Source organism: Acomys russatus, chromosome 6 (genome assembly GCF_903995435.1).
Source record: "Acomys russatus chromosome 6, mAcoRus1.1, whole genome shotgun sequence".
Taxonomy (NCBI): Eukaryota; Metazoa; Chordata; class Mammalia; order Rodentia; family Muridae; genus Acomys; species Acomys russatus.
Genome location: NC_067142.1, coordinates 49,413,508 through 49,430,026, shown reverse-complemented (window position 1 = coordinate 49,430,026; position 16,519 = coordinate 49,413,508). Strand labels below are relative to the sequence as shown.

Genomic DNA, 16,519 nt, shown 5'->3' with positions numbered 1-16,519 from the left:
CTAGCTACTCAGGAGGTTGAGGCAATAGGATTGCAATAGCCAGTTGGTGAGACCCTGTCTCAACATACAAACAAGAGCTGGGTAGATAGGTCAGTGGTGGAGCATGTGCGAGCCTCTGAGTCCAATATCAAACTAAAAATTAAAAAACAACACGCTGGCCTGGAGAGATGGCTCAGCCGTTAAGAGCACTGACTGCTCCTCCAGAGGTCCTGAGTTCAATTCCCAGCAACCACACGGTGGCTCATAACTATCTATAGGAGACCATCATAACCATCTATAAGGTGCCCTCTTCTGGCCTGCAGGTGCACATGTGGGCAGAACACTGTATAAATAATACAAAAAAAATCTTTAAACAAACAAACAGCAAATGAAGCTTTACAGAATCATGCAGGACTTCTCTCATCAGTCACCCACAGCCTACTGAGGAGAGGACTGAAACGAGAGCTTCACTCAGAGGAGGCAAGTGGCCTCTCTGTGAACTCCAGCTTCTACTTGTGTGGGACTGTGGGGAGCCAGGTCTTGTTTCCTATTTGTTTATTAGGAGACGGGGTTTTATGAGGGCTTGGCTGGCTTTGACCTTGATATGTGGATGGAGATGGCCTTGAACTCTTGACGCTTCTGCTTCCACCTCCCACGTGCTGGGATTGCAGGTGTTCACATTTTTGGCTCCTACATGGGGCTCTATTCCGTTCTCTCCTTCCCTGCGGGGCTGATGGCCACAGCCCACTGAGGCAAAAGGAGCATAAGACAGGGCACACAGGTCCTGGATGGTCATAGCCACGATAGAGATCAAATATTCCAGGAACCACCTCAGGAGCTAGTTCAACTTTAGTCAGGGAGAACAAAGGCTGTGAGCCACTGTGTTGGTGCTGGGAATTGAGCCTGGGTCACCTACCTGCATGAGCAGCTTATAATCTTCTTCTTCTTTTTAAAAAATATTTTATTTAATTAAAAAAAATGTACGTGCCTTAGTATGAGAGTGTCAGATCTTGGAGTTGTGAGCTGCCATGTGGGTGCTGGGAATTGAACCTGGGTCCTTTGGAAAAACAGACTGTGCTCTTAACCACTGAGCCATCTCTCCAGTCCTGCAGCTTATATTCTTAACTGCTGAGCCATCTAGTCAGGCTCCTATGATTAAAAGTTTTAAAATGAAAAAAAAAAAAATCATTAAAACACCAAAGGAAGCCAGATGTGGTGGTACATGCCTTTAATCCAAGCTTGGTCTACAAAGTGAGTCCAGCACAACCAAGGCTATACAAAGAAATCCTGTCTCAAAAACAAAAATAAAACAAAAAACAAAAGCAAGCCCATTGTATCCCAGCACTTGGGAGGCAAAGGCAGGTGGACCAATGTGAGTTCAAGGGCCAGCCTGAATTCTGGGACAGCCAGAGCTGTTATACACAGAAACTCTGTCTGGGAAAACCAAAAAAAGTGCCTGGTATCCAAAGCAAGTCCAGGACAGCCAGTCAGGACTACAAGAGAAATCCTATCTTGAAAACCAAACCAAACCAACCAACCAACCAAACAAAAAAACACCAAAGCAAACTTAGGAAACTTCTGTTTCTTAGTTTTGATTTGGGAAAATTTTTGACATGATCTTTACATTCTGTAAAGAGAAAAAAATGAAAAATTAAGTGAGATGAAAATGTTTTCCTGGGGCTGGAGAGATGGCTCAGAAGTTAGAGCACTGGGTGCTCTTCCAAAGGTCCTGAGTTCAATTCCCAGCAACCACATGGTGGCTCACAACCATCGAGGATGAGATCTGATGCCCTCTTCTGGCCTGCAGGCAAAACATTGTATACATAATAAATAAATGAATCTCTAAAAAAAGAAAAAAATATTTTCCTTTGTAAAAAAGTCATCATAAAGCAAAACACAATTTGTGAGAATGCATCCAATATTCTGAATTATCACAAACAAAAGGCTGTTTCTTTCTGTCAAGAAGCTATTAAAGTCTTTGAAAAATGTATCAAACCAGTAAAGAAAATCCACAGCTAAAGGAAATAAAGTGAAGATGGCTGTAAAGTGAAAGAATGCTTAGTGCTCACACTTAGAGAAACACAAATACATGATACTATCAGATTAGCTACAGTAAAAACGTTTGGGGCTAAGAGGATGGTTTATTTGTCCATCTGCTGGGAAAGAATGAGGACATCTATATTTAATGAAAACAAGGAAAGAACGCGTGTAGTCTGCTAGTATCTAGATAGGCAAAAGGAGGACTCAGCACTTACTTGTGAGTGCTTACACTCCATTAAAGAATCACATTCTTGGGGATGCGGAGATGGGGCAGCAGCCAAGAGCACTGGCTCTTAACTGGGATTCAATTCCCAGTACCCACATGGTGACTTACAGCTGTTTGTAACCCCAGTTCCAGAGCATCTGGCACCCTTACACAGATATACGAGGGAAAAACATCAATGCATTAAAAAGCAAAACTAAGCTGGGCGTGGTGACGCACGCCTTTAGTCCCAGCACTCGGGAGGCACAGGCAGGTGGATCGCTGTGAGTTTGAGGCCTGCCTGGTCTACAAGGCGAGTCCAGGATAGCCAAGGTTACACAGAGAAACCTTGTCTCAAAAAACCAAAAACCAAAACCAAACAAAACCAAAACAAACATTCTTTGTCAAGAGGATTATTAAAGTAGAAAAATTACCACTGTATGAACGAATTCCTTATTTGGAAACAAATAAGTAAAAAGGGAAAGAATGAGATTATTTTTTAGAGCTTTAATTTAACTCAGTCATCAGTTGAAGAAACTCTGTAGTGTTGCTTTGATTTTGAGATAAACAAAACAAAACGTGTTATTGCTGTTTTTTTTTTTTTTGGACAGGGCCTCTCTGTTTAGCCTTGGCTGTCCTGGACTTGCTTTGTAGACCAGGCTGTCCTTGAACTCACAGCGATAGATCCGCCTGCCTCTGCCTCTTGAGTGCTAGGATTAAAGGCATGTGCCACCACACCCGTCCATGTCAGTGTTTTTCTCCATTTTCTCCATTTACAGCATTTGGTTGGCACTTTTAGAAAAAAAATGGATCTATCCAGGAGGCGATTGAGCTGTTGTGACTCGAGCAGTGTCACAGGAATCAGCAGGAAGTTCAAAGGCAGGCCACCTCAGAGCTTGAACTAAATAGAGCTGTAATGGAAGGAACTTCTTAGAAGGCTGGACTGGATCAGGAGTGCCATGCGCTGCTCAGTGGGTTTCGTGCTGTGTGGAATTTATGGACTCGTTCCGGGGAGAAGTGAGGTTCAGAGAGAGAGACTGGTTTTGTTCATTGTGCCACACATGCCAGGTACACAAGTAAAACAAATAGGAAGGAACAAGCTTGTCCAGGAGCCTGTAGCTGGGTCAGCTGGGAAGCAGCGCCCCCTACAGGCGGAACACTGGCCCTGGAGGCGCCCCAGGCTGCCCCTGCTGGGATGAGAGGAGGTACCACTTAAGAGCACAGAATTTACTGACCCTCAAGTCCTCCCAGGAACGCAGGGCTGAGGTGAAGAGGGGGAGGGCCAAAGAGTGAACACCTTTCTGTTAAAAGACATTTGTCATGTGTCAGCTTTTGTCCATTAAAGGCTCCTGGCACGATCTCACAAGTGTCCAATGTCCGAAGTCTGGGGATCCTAGGGGAAACCCAGCCCTCACCTCTACAAACACCTTTCTTCCCCATGCAGAGCAAGCAAGCAGCTTGACGTAGCACCAGCGGTGCAGCTGTGAGGTGGTCTGATGTTAGCAGATTGGTACCTTTTCTGAGCTTCAGGGCTGGAGGCAGGTTCTCAGGAAGGGGTGGGCTTTGTCTTTTTAATTTTCCTGTCCCTGAGATTCTGGCTTTGAACATTATTAAGTCACACCACTACAAACTAGGGATGTCTTCTGTGTCCTGCTGTGTTTTCATACTTGGCATAATATCCATATAAAATCAGTGTTAACTCAGGGCTACATGGATGTACTGGACCACTAGTGTCTCAGCAACAAGACACTAAAAATTAAGAATAAAGAGTAAAACCAAGGCTGGGTATGGTGGCACACGCCTTTAATCCCAGCACTCGGGAGGCAGAAGCTGGTGGATCGCTGTGAGTTCAAGGCCCATCTGGTCTACAAAGTGAGTCCAGGACAGCCAAGGCTATATAGAGAGACCGTCTCAAAAAACCAAAAAACCAAAGGAAAAAAAAAATGGGTAAAACCAGCCCAAATAATGCATTTGCTTGTGTTTACATGTTCACATGTGTGGGAGCATATACAATTGTGCATGCACACCACCAACTGCCCCGAGCTGGAGTTGTAGGTGTTTCTGTGGGCTTTAGACTTGTTTACAGAGGGTAGGATGGGAACTCCAGGCCTCATGACTATGCAGGAAGCACCCAACCACTGAGCCCTCTCTTGAGCAGCTACAATCATCTGTAACGAATAGGTTTTTTGTTTGTTTGTTTGTTTGTTTCGTTTTTATTTTGGATACAGGGTTTCTCTGTGTAGCCTTGGCTATCCTGGACTCGCTTTGTAGACCAGGCTGGCCTTGAACTCATAGAGATCAGCCTGTCTCTGCCTTCCTGAGTGCTGGGATTAATGATGTATGCCATCATGCCTGGTTTATGCACAACTCTTTATTGCTAATTTAAGATGCTTTCCTTATAAAACTTAATTTTAACCATTCTTTTTTACTGTTATAAAAGACATGAGACTAAATGACCAAATATTTATTTGGCTAAAACCAAACCAAAAGCCAGACTCTCTAATTTCCTTACTGTCTTGAGTCCTGAGGAGGCACTTCTTATGAGAGGGATATATTAGTAGCCTTCACTGTCTAAAATTTTACTTTGTTGAAATGTTAAGGCCATAAGAGTGAACTAACACTTCAGTCATCTATCACTTGGACCCTCTGTCTTTGCCATCCTTGCAAAACTAAGTTTGCGGGCTGGAGAGATGACTCAGAGGTTAAGAGTACTGCTGCTCTTCCAAAGGTCCAGAGTTCAAGTCCCAGCAACCACATGGTGGTTCACAACCATCTAGAATGAGATCTGATTCCCTCTTCTGGTGTGCAGGTGTACACTGTATACATAATAAATACATCAAAACTAAACAAAACAAAACTTAAGTTTGCATTGATTTGACTCACTGGCCTTTGGCCCACTCTGTGTTTGCTGTTCACCCAACACTACCTATATCAACAGTCACCTGCTGGATTGTAGGACATCAGTTTTCAAGTGCCCAAGACTTACTTCTCAATGCAGCTGAAAGCAACAGGGCCCAGACCCCATTCTTGACCCACCTGACGTGGTTAATTTGTAGTGCTTGGCGTTCTCACCTGTGCATCATGCAGTTCCTGAAGTTGTCAGCATACCTACTTACATTCCCTAAACGGCACTGCTACCTGGGAGGTTAAGCAACAAGCTCATTTGCCATGTGTCTCCCTTTTTGGTGTTCTGAGGACTGAGGTGAGGATGCCGCACATGCTAGCTCCTATCACTGGCTACCCTATCAGCCCTGAGTCTCTAGGACAGGTTCCTGCTAGCTAGCTTGGGCAAGCTTGCCATCTGCCTGTGCCAGTCTCAAGTATCGAGACATATAACTACTTTTTTTTTCCCCCCTGAAAACAAGCCTGGAGTGGTGTGCACACCTGTAACCCTGTGTGGAGGCTAAGCCAGGATTGCTGTCAATTTGAGGCTAGTCTCAAATCTAAAGCCTAAAAATTGAGATCATTTCTCAAAACAAAAAAGGGTCAAAACAAATCAACACTAAGCACCGAGATTAAAAAAGAAGAGAGGCGGGTAACGCTCTGCTTTTGTGGAGCTGGAGGATGGCTCAGGGTAAAGGATTTGCTATGACAAGCACAAGGACCTAAGTTCAGCACCCAAGTCAGATGTGGCGGTGTCTGTCATCTCAGCACTGGTAAGCTCTAGGTTCAGTGGCTCTCAAAAAAAAAATAAGGTGGAAATGCAACTAAAGACACCTGATATTGACCTCTGCCCTCCACATACACTGGCTCCCTCACGGGCAATGAAGAATCACTTGTGTGCGCGAGTATTTGTTGGCATTTATCTGCTTTCCTATCCACCAAGGATGGTGTGTCAGTTACTACGACCTAGAGAGACACACTTGTTGAGCCCACTGTCTCCAGTTGGCACCCATCCTGATCCATTTATACCACCGCCACTCAGCAGGGCTGACAGGCTGATGGATTTCGCTATATAGACTTGTGTGAATATAAAACGTGGATTACAGCATTTGCCCAGAACGTTAGGTCTCGGAAAACAGTATGAGCACACTCACGCGTTTCTAAAGCGGTTGTGCTATACCTGCTTGACAGCTTCCAATATGAGCTGCTTAGCTTCTCTTAAGCCATAGTCCTCACCTGAGCAAAGGAGAACTTAGGTGCAGCTGAAAAGCAGAGCTGCTGAGTAGACGGGTGTGAGAAACAGGCTGAGGTCTACCAAGGAGAGCTGAGAGGCAGCTACAAGCAGATGCTCTCCAGGTCTCCTCTGGGTCCTGCTGGCACCCAAGGGTTACAGTCACACAAAGGCCTCAGCAATGCTGAGACCAGTGGCGTCTCTTCTCTCCAGCTGTTCCCATCAAGTGGCTTCTACGTCCTACCGTACAGATGACAGCGGTGCTGAATGCCCTTCTCCTTAGATAACTGGAGACTTATAAGTATTCAATTAAGAAAAAGAAATTATTCAACACTGACATTTTATTTTCTGAAGTTTATCATAATTTTACAAAACAGAACAAAACAAAAAAGCAGGTATCAAAAACAGCAGTTTATAGAATTTGTGCACTGGCTCTCACCTCAGTCAGTGACTGGAGCTGGCGTCTTAGGCAAAGACTAACCAGGCTGATTCCCTCCCGGCCATGTGCATTCAGGTGGTTGTTTCGGAACTACTTTGTAATAGTTACTTTTTTTTTTACAAGCACCGGTCATTTTTTTTTGAGAACCAATTTGGTTTGTCCAACAAAGTAAACACTTTTTTTCTTTTACTGTGTGGCATTTTCTTTCATAAAAAACACTGAGCTGAAACACAGACTATGTATTTGGATCAGAACCAAATTTTCTGAGATCCCCATACCTGAAGAACACTGAAGACATCATTGGGCATATGAAATGTTAGTGAGTACTTGTGTAAATGTCTAAGGCAGCTACCTTACTTCTGCAGTATTTCCTTCAGAGGCTGCTAGAGTTTGAATGATAGCACTTTCAATGTCCTTTCTCTGACCTGGAGAGCTTCCCCAGACAGCCTTATTATCGGAAGGAAAGTGTGATGTTTATGCCAAAGAGGCGCTTATATTTTGTAAATACATTTATATAGAGCAAGACTCCTTGCTCTGGACCCTGGGTCACCACAAAGAGATTGAGAGGCCATGATAATTGGATGCTAACAGGAAGTAGCACACTTACACTCACAGCATCACCTGGAGGCAAGCAGAAATAAAGCTGGAAGTAGGTAGTGAGGCTCACCCACTACATGCTCTGGAAACACATTTTGCTTAACTAAGGGAAGCGTGGTCCAGTTTTGCAATGTTAGTAGCTGCCAGTCTCTCATTTTAAAAAATAAAGATCACTTCCTGATTAGCAATGAGTTATGAAACTGGCCTCAAATTTGATCAGATCTCTCAGTATTGGTTAAAATAAAGTAAAACCATTAAACCAGCCAACAGAGTTAAAAATTGCACAATCAAACTTGAGTATAAATTACAGAAGGGCATACACATTATTGACATGATTATGAAAAGATCAAACACAGCCATTGAAACAAAATTTTCTCCACATTATTTCAATTTTCATGAAAGGAAACTGATATGTAATCATCTTCTTTATAGATATGAAAAAGGAAGCAAGAAGGCAAAGCTGAGAGAAACAGATGCTACCCACAGGGCAGCGGTGCCATTTGGTTGTTTTGGTCTTTGTACCAGCAACTCCCACTCCTGTGAACGACGTCCAGTTCCAGCTGGACTACACGGTTTTTCTTGCAGTCAAAACACGAACGATGGACCCTACTCCCCCAGCAGCGAGTGCCTGAAACAAGCCGCACACACGGAAAGGGTCATAACGGGAAGACTAGGACAACACTGAACTTACTTTAGTGAGGACTCCTGAGCACTTGCGTGGCCCCGGCAGGCTCAGTGCGGTTAACAGTCTTATTACTTGGACTGGAGCACAGCAGAAACAGAGAGCAACCTCTCAGGTTCCGGCCTTGTAACTTCCTCCCAGACAGACAGCAGCCACTGTTCTAGGACACTGTGTCTACATAATGCCTAGAGATGTCTGTAGCAGAGCGCTTCTGACTAAAACAGGTAACCAGATAGAAATTCAGGACAGTTTCCATCTTCCAGCCTCACTGTGGTTAGGAAGAACTTAAACTGGGACAAGTCACCCCAAATTCCACTTGATTTGCAGATTTCCCCCCCTATGGTACGAAGATATTACTTAAGAGCTAAGAGCTGGGAGGTGGAAGGACCTGAAGGGGACAGATTGGCTACAAGAACAACAGAGTCACCAAGTCTTGGCCCAGGGGACCTGCAGAGACTGATGCACCAAGGACCACCCATGGAGAGGACCTAGGCCCTGCTCAGATGTAGCCTATAGGCAGCTCAGTCTCCATATAGTCCCATAATATGGGGAGGAGGGGCTGTCTCTGACATGGACTCTGTTGCCCACTCACTGATCACTAGGCCCTGGTAGGACGGACAGTCTGGATGAGACTTTTTTTTGTTTTGTTTATTTATTTATTTATTTATTTTTTTGTTTTTTCAAGACAAGGTTTATCTGTGTAGCCTTGGATGTCCTAGACTCACTTTGTAGACTAGGCTGGCTTCAAACTCAAAGCGATCTGCTTGCCTCTGCCTCCCAAATGCTGGGATTAAAGGCATGCGCCACCACACCCAGCTTTCAGATAACACTTGACAGGCTGGGGTCAGATGGTAGGGGAGGAGGGCTCCCACTTTCTGAGGGCTAGCAGAGGGGGTTAACAGGGCTACAATCGGGATGTGAAATAAATAAATTAAAAATAAACAACATTTTAAAAAAGCTACTAGCTGATGATCGCGAACTTTGAATCTTTGACTTGAATAACTCAGAGTTATGATTAAATACTAGCAACTGGAAATCCTGGCTTACTTCCGTAGGATGGGCGCCATACTGGAATACTATGAAGAGCACCATTCATAAATACTAGCTTTTTGGTAGTGTATGTAAGATAAAGAGATTTAACTAAGGATCAACAGCAAATTTTACTTTAGTTTTATCTTAAATGTGTATTTTCATTCATACTCAAGAGAATGGTTTGAAAAAGAACTGACTTTCAGGGGATGAGATGGCTCAGCAAATTAAAAGTGCTTACTCTGCCAACATGACCCACTGAGTTCAATCCCCACAATCTACAAAGGAAGTCATGTGCAGACTTAATGGTTAGCACTTGTAACCCCAGCATTTCTATGCAGAGGTGACTAAGCTATTGTTTATATTTTTATCAGTATAAAAGCTAGGTATAAAAGGTTATCTTACCTAAAAAGAATTACACTTGGGGGTGTGTGTGTGTGTGTGTGTGTGTGTGTGTGTGTGTGTGTGTGTGTGTGTGTAGGTAGGTAGTCGGCTCTTTCCATACAGGGGTTGGATGGAAAGGTCCCAGGGATTATACCAGCTTGTCAGGCTTGGTGGGGGAGATTCTACCCAACTGAGTCACCTGGTTCACCTATCTACTAACCTTTCTCTCCTTCTCTCTTCTTCTTTTCCCTTTGAGACCGGGTTTCTCTGTGTAATAGCCCTGGCTGTCCTGGAACTCTTTGTAGACCAGGCTGGCCTCAAACTCAGAGATCTACCTGCCTCTGCTTCCCTAGTGCTGGGATTCCAGGAACATGTCTATCAACTAACTTCTTATACAGAATTAAAAGTGACTTCCTCTTTTGAGACACAGCATCCCAATATAGCATATAATCCATTATGTAGACCAGGTTGGCCTGTGATGTCTCTCTCCAGAATGCTAGGATTACAAACATGCACTGCCATGCATGGCCAATAGCACTTTTTGAAAAACAAAACTCTAGTGCTGAGGAACAAACCTTGGGAATGCTCGCAAGCACGCTACCCTTTCTCCACGCTCCTTGGCAGCTTCTAGTAACTTCCTATCCCTTTGAACTTGCCTATTTCTGATTATGTCACATAAGTAGAAATATGAAATATTTGTTCTGTTGTGTCCTGTTTATGTTACTTAGGACAACGTCTTCCAGGCTCACTTACACTATAGTGCATATAAAAACTCCACTCCTGGGCTGGTTTTTGATTCCAGCACTCAGGAGGCAGAGGCAGGCGGATCACTGTGAGTTCGTGGCCAGCCTGGTCTACGAAGCGAGTTGAGGACAGTCAAAGCTATATAGAGAAACCCTGTCTCGAAAAACAAAACAAAAACCTCCATTCCTTTTCATGGATGAGTAACATCCCACTTTGCATGTACCACACATTAACCCTTTTATATAGGGTTATTTCTATTTTTTGATCAGTGTAAAAGAATTCTGGATTTCCATGATTTTCTTTTGAAAAAAATTCATACTTCAAGTATATAATCACTTAGGTATTAAATATACACAAATAAATTTTATACGGTACAAATCAGAATCTCTTAAGACCACGGCTGGTAAGCAAATGTGAACTTTTCATTTGTAATAACAAAGATGTACAATCAAGTTGTTGTTTTTCAGATGACAGAGGTATTGCTCTCTATTATAAAGGAACCAGTTCCAGGATTTACAATTTGTAACTCACCTTTTCATGCCACTGTAGTAACACAGCGCTGCTGTTGTCAGACGGGCTCTCGAAGCCTTTATAAATATACTTCATTAGGAGGTCCACACCATTCTTGTCCAGAGACTGAACGGCTTTTTCAATATCATTAGCTTTAAAAGAGATGAGCACCTTCAAGACAATGCTGCCTGCCCGGTCCTGAGGGTAAACACATAATGCAATATTTATGCATGTGTATGCCAGGAACAAAACTTTTTAAAAAGGCTACACTGGAGTGACATCTGAAGAATGACATGGAGGATGTGAAAGAAGCCTCCCTGGGAACATGGCCAGGGTTTACATAAAGCAAAGAACAAGTGCTGTTAGCGTGGGTTTCAGGGAGCTCAGTGTTCCAAAGACCTGATGTGACAGAGCTGGGTGCGGGAGAAGCAGTGGAGGAAGTGAGAAGACACGAGAGGACAGATTACACGAGGGCCTGCTGGCCACACTGTAATGGCTTTTACTCTGACGCAAGGCAATGGAGAGTTTTAAGAGCAGTGACACACCTTTTAAGGCTACCTGGCAGCTCTGTTGAGAACTGTATTGAGGGCAGGTGTAAGACCGAAGGATAGCCATTAGGGGTGACTTTGAGAACACAGGCTGGTGCTGGCTGGCATCATAACAGAGGTAGTAAGAAGGGAACCCATTCGTTTTGTGTGCTTGTTTTAGAGACAGGTTCTCACTGTGTAGCTATGGCTGGCCTCGAACTCACAGAAACCCTCCTGCCTCTGCTTTCCAAGTACTGAGATTAAAGGTGTGCATACCATGTCTGGCTCGGGAACACATTTTTGGTAGAAGAGGGGATTTATGAACAGACTAATGGGAAAAACTAACCATTTATCATAACTTTTAAGTTTTATTTCTTGGTCTTAAAAACTCCTAACCAAAGAAGGAAACGATTTGTATAACCCTATCTTGTACTATCTTTCAAAAGTTAACATTTTCTCTCTCTCTCTCTTTCTTTCTTTTGCTTTTTGAGACAGGATTTGTCTGTGCAGCCCTGGCTGTCCCGGACTCACTTTGTAGATCAGGCTGGTCTCGAACTCAAAGACCAGCCTGCCTCTCCCTCCCTCCCTAAGTGTTAGAATTAAAAGTGTGTGCCACCACCACCGAGCTGTAATATTTTCTTAAAAGCACTTTCAAAAAAATGTGGTTTTTGGGAATTTAACTCAGGACATCTGGAAGAGAAGCTAGTGCTCTTAACTCCAGAGCTGTCTGTCTAGCCCATAAAACCCATTCGTATGAGTGATGTCATTTATTTATTTGTTTATATATTTTATGCATATAAGTGCTCTATTTGCACGTACAACTACATGACAGAAGAGGGCATCAGATTATAGATGGTTGTGACCTGCCATGTGGGTGCTGGGAATTGAATTCAGAACCTCTGGAAGAGCAGACAGTGCTCTTAATCTCTGAGCCATCTCTCCAGCCCAAAAGCTACCTTTTAAAACCATGGGGGGGGGGGGGGGAAGCAAACCAAACCAAAAAAACCTTTAAAAAAGTTTCCTAACTACAGACATTAGACTCACCTATGCTCATCTCTTACAGTTCATTTCTCCTGCTGAAAACAGTGGAATCTTCAGCATTCCTATGGGCGGGATTGTACAAAATGCTTCTACCACCAATGTTATCTTCAGTTTAAAGACTACTGCATGCCTATTTAGAAAATATCTTTGTATCTAGGGCTATAACCTCCCACCTCTTTAACAAAACAAAACACCCACATAAAAAACAGAAGGGGTAAGACTGAAATTTTAATGATGTTCTAATAACTTTAAAAAGCACACAAACTATGGCACCAGCCAAGAACAATACGTGCAGTAAACTTCGAACCCCTACCCAGATCTAGCCAATGGACAGGACATTCTGTACAGTTGAGTGGAGAGTGGGGTATGACTTTCACATGAACTCTGGTGCCTGATATTTGACCACGTCCTCTGGAAGGGGAGACCTGGTGGCACTCAGAGGAAGGATAGCAGGCTACCAAGAAGAGACTTGATACCCTATAAGCATATACAGGGGGAGGAGGTCCCCCTCAGTCATAGTCATAGGGGAGGGGAGTAAGGGGAAAATGGGAGGGAGGGAGGAATGGGAGTGTACAAGGGATGGGATAATAATTGAGATGTAATATGAATAAATTAATAAAATATTAATTTAAAAACACACAAAGTTTTGTTGTCTCTATAATTATTATGCATTTACCTATTACTATTCAATTAAGGTTCTTGAGTTCCAGAGTAGGCTTGTGGACCACAGGGCTTTGGTTAACCTGCATTTTAAATGACAAACAACTAAGTAGTCCGTAAGAGTTAGTCCAAGACTGACGCAGCAATGTAAGCTGCAAAGTTCTTCTGAGAAATTTGGCAATACTTTGTGTATCAAATGCCTTAAAAAATGTGATTTTTGATCTAACTTTATCTTCTGGGAATTTTATTGACAGAAACAATTAAGATTTACCTAACATTATTCATTTCAGCAGACAGTCAATCCAATATACAACAAAAGGGATCAGTTGTATATGAAATGTCACATACTGGTGTATAGCAGTTAAAATGCTATAGAAATAATGTTATTAATAAGGAAAGACGTTCATGGGTTTTTTTGTTGTTGTTTTTTGTTTTTTTTTTTAAAAAAGAAAGGGTTTCTATGTGTAGCCTTGATGTTTCTGGATCAGGCTGGCTTCAGACTCACAGATAAATGCCTGTCTCTATCTTCCTAAGTGCTGGGATTACAGGTGTGTACCACTGCGCCCAGTTTTTTTTTTTTTAAAGACACAAACCTTTGTTGAAGCTCTTTAATTATTTAATTAATTTAATTATATAGTAGTAGCCCAAGGCAGTAACTGTGACCCCAGGAAGTAGTGTGGCGAGCACTTTCCAATGCTTTCATGCTCTTGTTTTCTATATTTAATATTTACATAAGAAAAACGTAAGACTTCATCCTTTAAATTTACTGTGTTCCACACAGTGTTATTCTAACTCTACATTTCAATGCTATTTTTCACAACAGTTTTATTTATCAGGCTTCTTTTTAAGCTTATACTTTCAATCCCAGTAGAGGTAGGAGACCTCTGTGTGTTCCAGACCAGACAGATTATATACACTGAGACCCAATCTCAAAAACAAAACAAATTCACATTGTAAACTCTGTGTCAAGGACAGTAAACAGTTAAAATATTTGCTCACTGTGGGGTGTCAGAAGGTTCTTAAGAGTGCAACTGTGGCAGAGACTACTGCTGCAGTGTTACTCACCTTCACTGCCTGACTCTTTGTGTTGATAGGGGGGTTTTTCAGAGCAGCCTGGAGAGCAGCTGTCATGTTTCCTGTACTCAAAGTTAAGGAAATAACAGCCAACAACACAACAACAGCCCCTGCCTTACAGGACTATGGTTTGTTTTTGTTTTTGTTTTTTTAAGTTTGAGTATTTTTATCCGGTGGAAAATGGGACAGAACTAGGACTATCGCGGGGGACACAGCGCTCGGACTATGGGTTTTTAAGACTGGACTTTATGAATATTAACAAAAATTACTATGGCCATTGTGTTCAATATTGGAAGCTGAATGTGTTTGTTTCCAATATGTCAATCAAAGGTTAAAACCCTGAAATTAAGAGAACATAAGATTTTTTTTTAAAGGCAAAGATTGAGTTGACATTGGTTCTATCAATCAAACAGATTACACTTTCCAGTGAATACACACAATCGTTTAGATGGGTATTGAAGAAACCTTAAAATATGATGCGTAAGGATTTCTATGTCACTAAATGAAGCAGCCTATCAACTAACAAGGTATACTGTCTTGTCTGTGTGATTCTTACTGGAAAACAACCCTAAACTTGAAATGGAAACTACACTACCTGTATTAACTGAAACGTTGGAGGGTTACTTGACAATCAGAATGGAAGATGGACAGGGCCAGGGATGATGTAATAACCCACACGACCTGTAGGTGGCAGCTTACTTTGTTTCCGACAGGTTATTCAAACTGGGCTGGACCATCCATACCTATTCAGTCTCTGAAAGCACTAGAGTTAGCAAGCACAGGAAATGCAAGGCCAATCAGACTGTCAGAACAGTCTGCCATTTCCCTAAAAGGAAAACTACAGAGTCACTTGTTCCTCCATCTGTAGCACCCAACCAGGGCTGTCTCTCCTAGTTATAATGACAGACAGTATTTTTATATTTTAAGATGGATTGATAAAAATGTAGACTCAATTGATAATGGACACAGCAGTAGGAATCATCAAAAATACATTAGTTTGATAAAACACCACATATCCATCATAAAGATATGTGTTTTTAAACAAAGAATACTGCTCACCACTTCTGTGGAAAAGGTCTATTAAAAATTATCTACGGTCAGTGATGTCAAGGCTGCATGGTCTTCTGGAAAACATTTCTTTTTTTTTTTTTTTTTAAAGAAAGTCCAAGTATTTAAATAAATAATCAAACTAGTAGCAATAGATGTGAAAGTCGCGGTAATTAAAGTTAAACCTATATGGCATATGCGTGGTTACCCGCTCACTTATTTCTCCATTATAACTCAGTAGAAAACTGATGTGGCAAGAACTATATAAACAGATCTAATGAGTTCGATTTTTCTAAAGCTACAATTTGAGTTTTTGCAACATTTCTATTTTCCTAAGAGATCGATGCAAATGTTTCAAGGTTATGAATATTCAGATATGCAAGCCAAGGAATCAGGAACTGACAGCCATATTTTAACTAGAATGGAAACAATTTCAGAAAAACGATTCTGATCTTATACAGCCGACTCATCCTCTTTTATTCACTGGGGGTTCGTTTTTAAATATTCCCAGGGATTCTCTATATGCATTCCCTATGCCTTTTCTATTGGCCTTTTCTTAGCAGGTAAAAGGCTCCAAGCTTTAACTGGGAATTTTGGAGAAGAAAACTGCCCTCTTCCCTGTTAATGAATTATACGAAACCCCGCCAAATCCTTTTCTCTTAACACTGATGCCGGTGCTGCTGCTGCTGAAAAAACCTATGGGCTAAATGTACGGAGGGCCTCAATTTGCGAACCGCTCCATCTCTCCCGGCTAGGAATAAATTATCCCACCGCTCCGCAAACCACACACCCGACAGAAAAGCAGACTCCAAGCGGGACGCCCGTGTCCCCACCAGGCAGAAATTTCTGGAGCTCAGGTGTCCAGTAGGACTCCGGCCGGTCCCCAGCTCCGCGAGGGCGCGGCCGAGCGCACCTGAGGAATCCCGGCGCTGGCAAGTTCGCGGTCGCGGCCGCTGGTACCAGGCGGCCTGCCGGCCCCGGGAGCTCCTGCCCTCCGTACCCCACCCCCCCTCCCAGACCCGGGAGCAGCGAGCCGCGTGGCACGGGTCCCCACAGCCCCCGATCACCCCGAGCGCAAGGATATTGTCGCAGGCATGAGTCCACCTCGCCCTCGTCGGGCCCGGCCTGGCCATCGCCGCCGTCCTCTTCGTCTACGAACTTGTTCTCATCATATTCGTCCACGTCCACCTTCCGGAAGCGGGCCGACGACACCGTGTTCTTCGACATCCCGGATCCCGACGCGACGCTGTCTTCTCCTCGGCGGTGCTTCTCCCTCAGCTAGCCCAGCCCGGCGCGACTCACTTCCCTCTTCCGCTCTGGGGCGTCGCCGGCAGCCGCTGCTTGCTCGCTTCTGGGCCTGCGCGCTCGCCGGCGCGGCTTCCTCCTCCAGCTCCGAGCGATCCTTCAGCCCCCGCTCCGCCCCCGCGTCCCCCGGGGAGCGCGCGTCCGC

The 16,519-nt window shown here is 43.5% G+C and overlaps 1 protein-coding gene across 1 annotated transcript; it reads right to left on the bottom strand.

The window, feature by feature from the left end:
- Positions 1–7,541: 7,541 nt before the first annotated feature.
- On the bottom strand, positions 7,542–16,458 carry Arpc5 (actin related protein 2/3 complex subunit 5). The gene is made up of 4 exons (XM_051147580.1): positions 16,154–16,458; positions 14,014–14,086; positions 10,742–10,918; positions 7,542–7,999 (listed from the first exon to the last, which is right to left on the bottom strand). Exons 1-4 carry the CDS (start codon positions 16,294–16,296, stop codon positions 7,937–7,939), a joined length of 456 nt encoding a protein of 151 aa, XP_051003537.1. The 5' UTR covers positions 16,297–16,458; the 3' UTR covers positions 7,542–7,936.
- Positions 16,459–16,519: the final 61 nt, after the last annotated feature.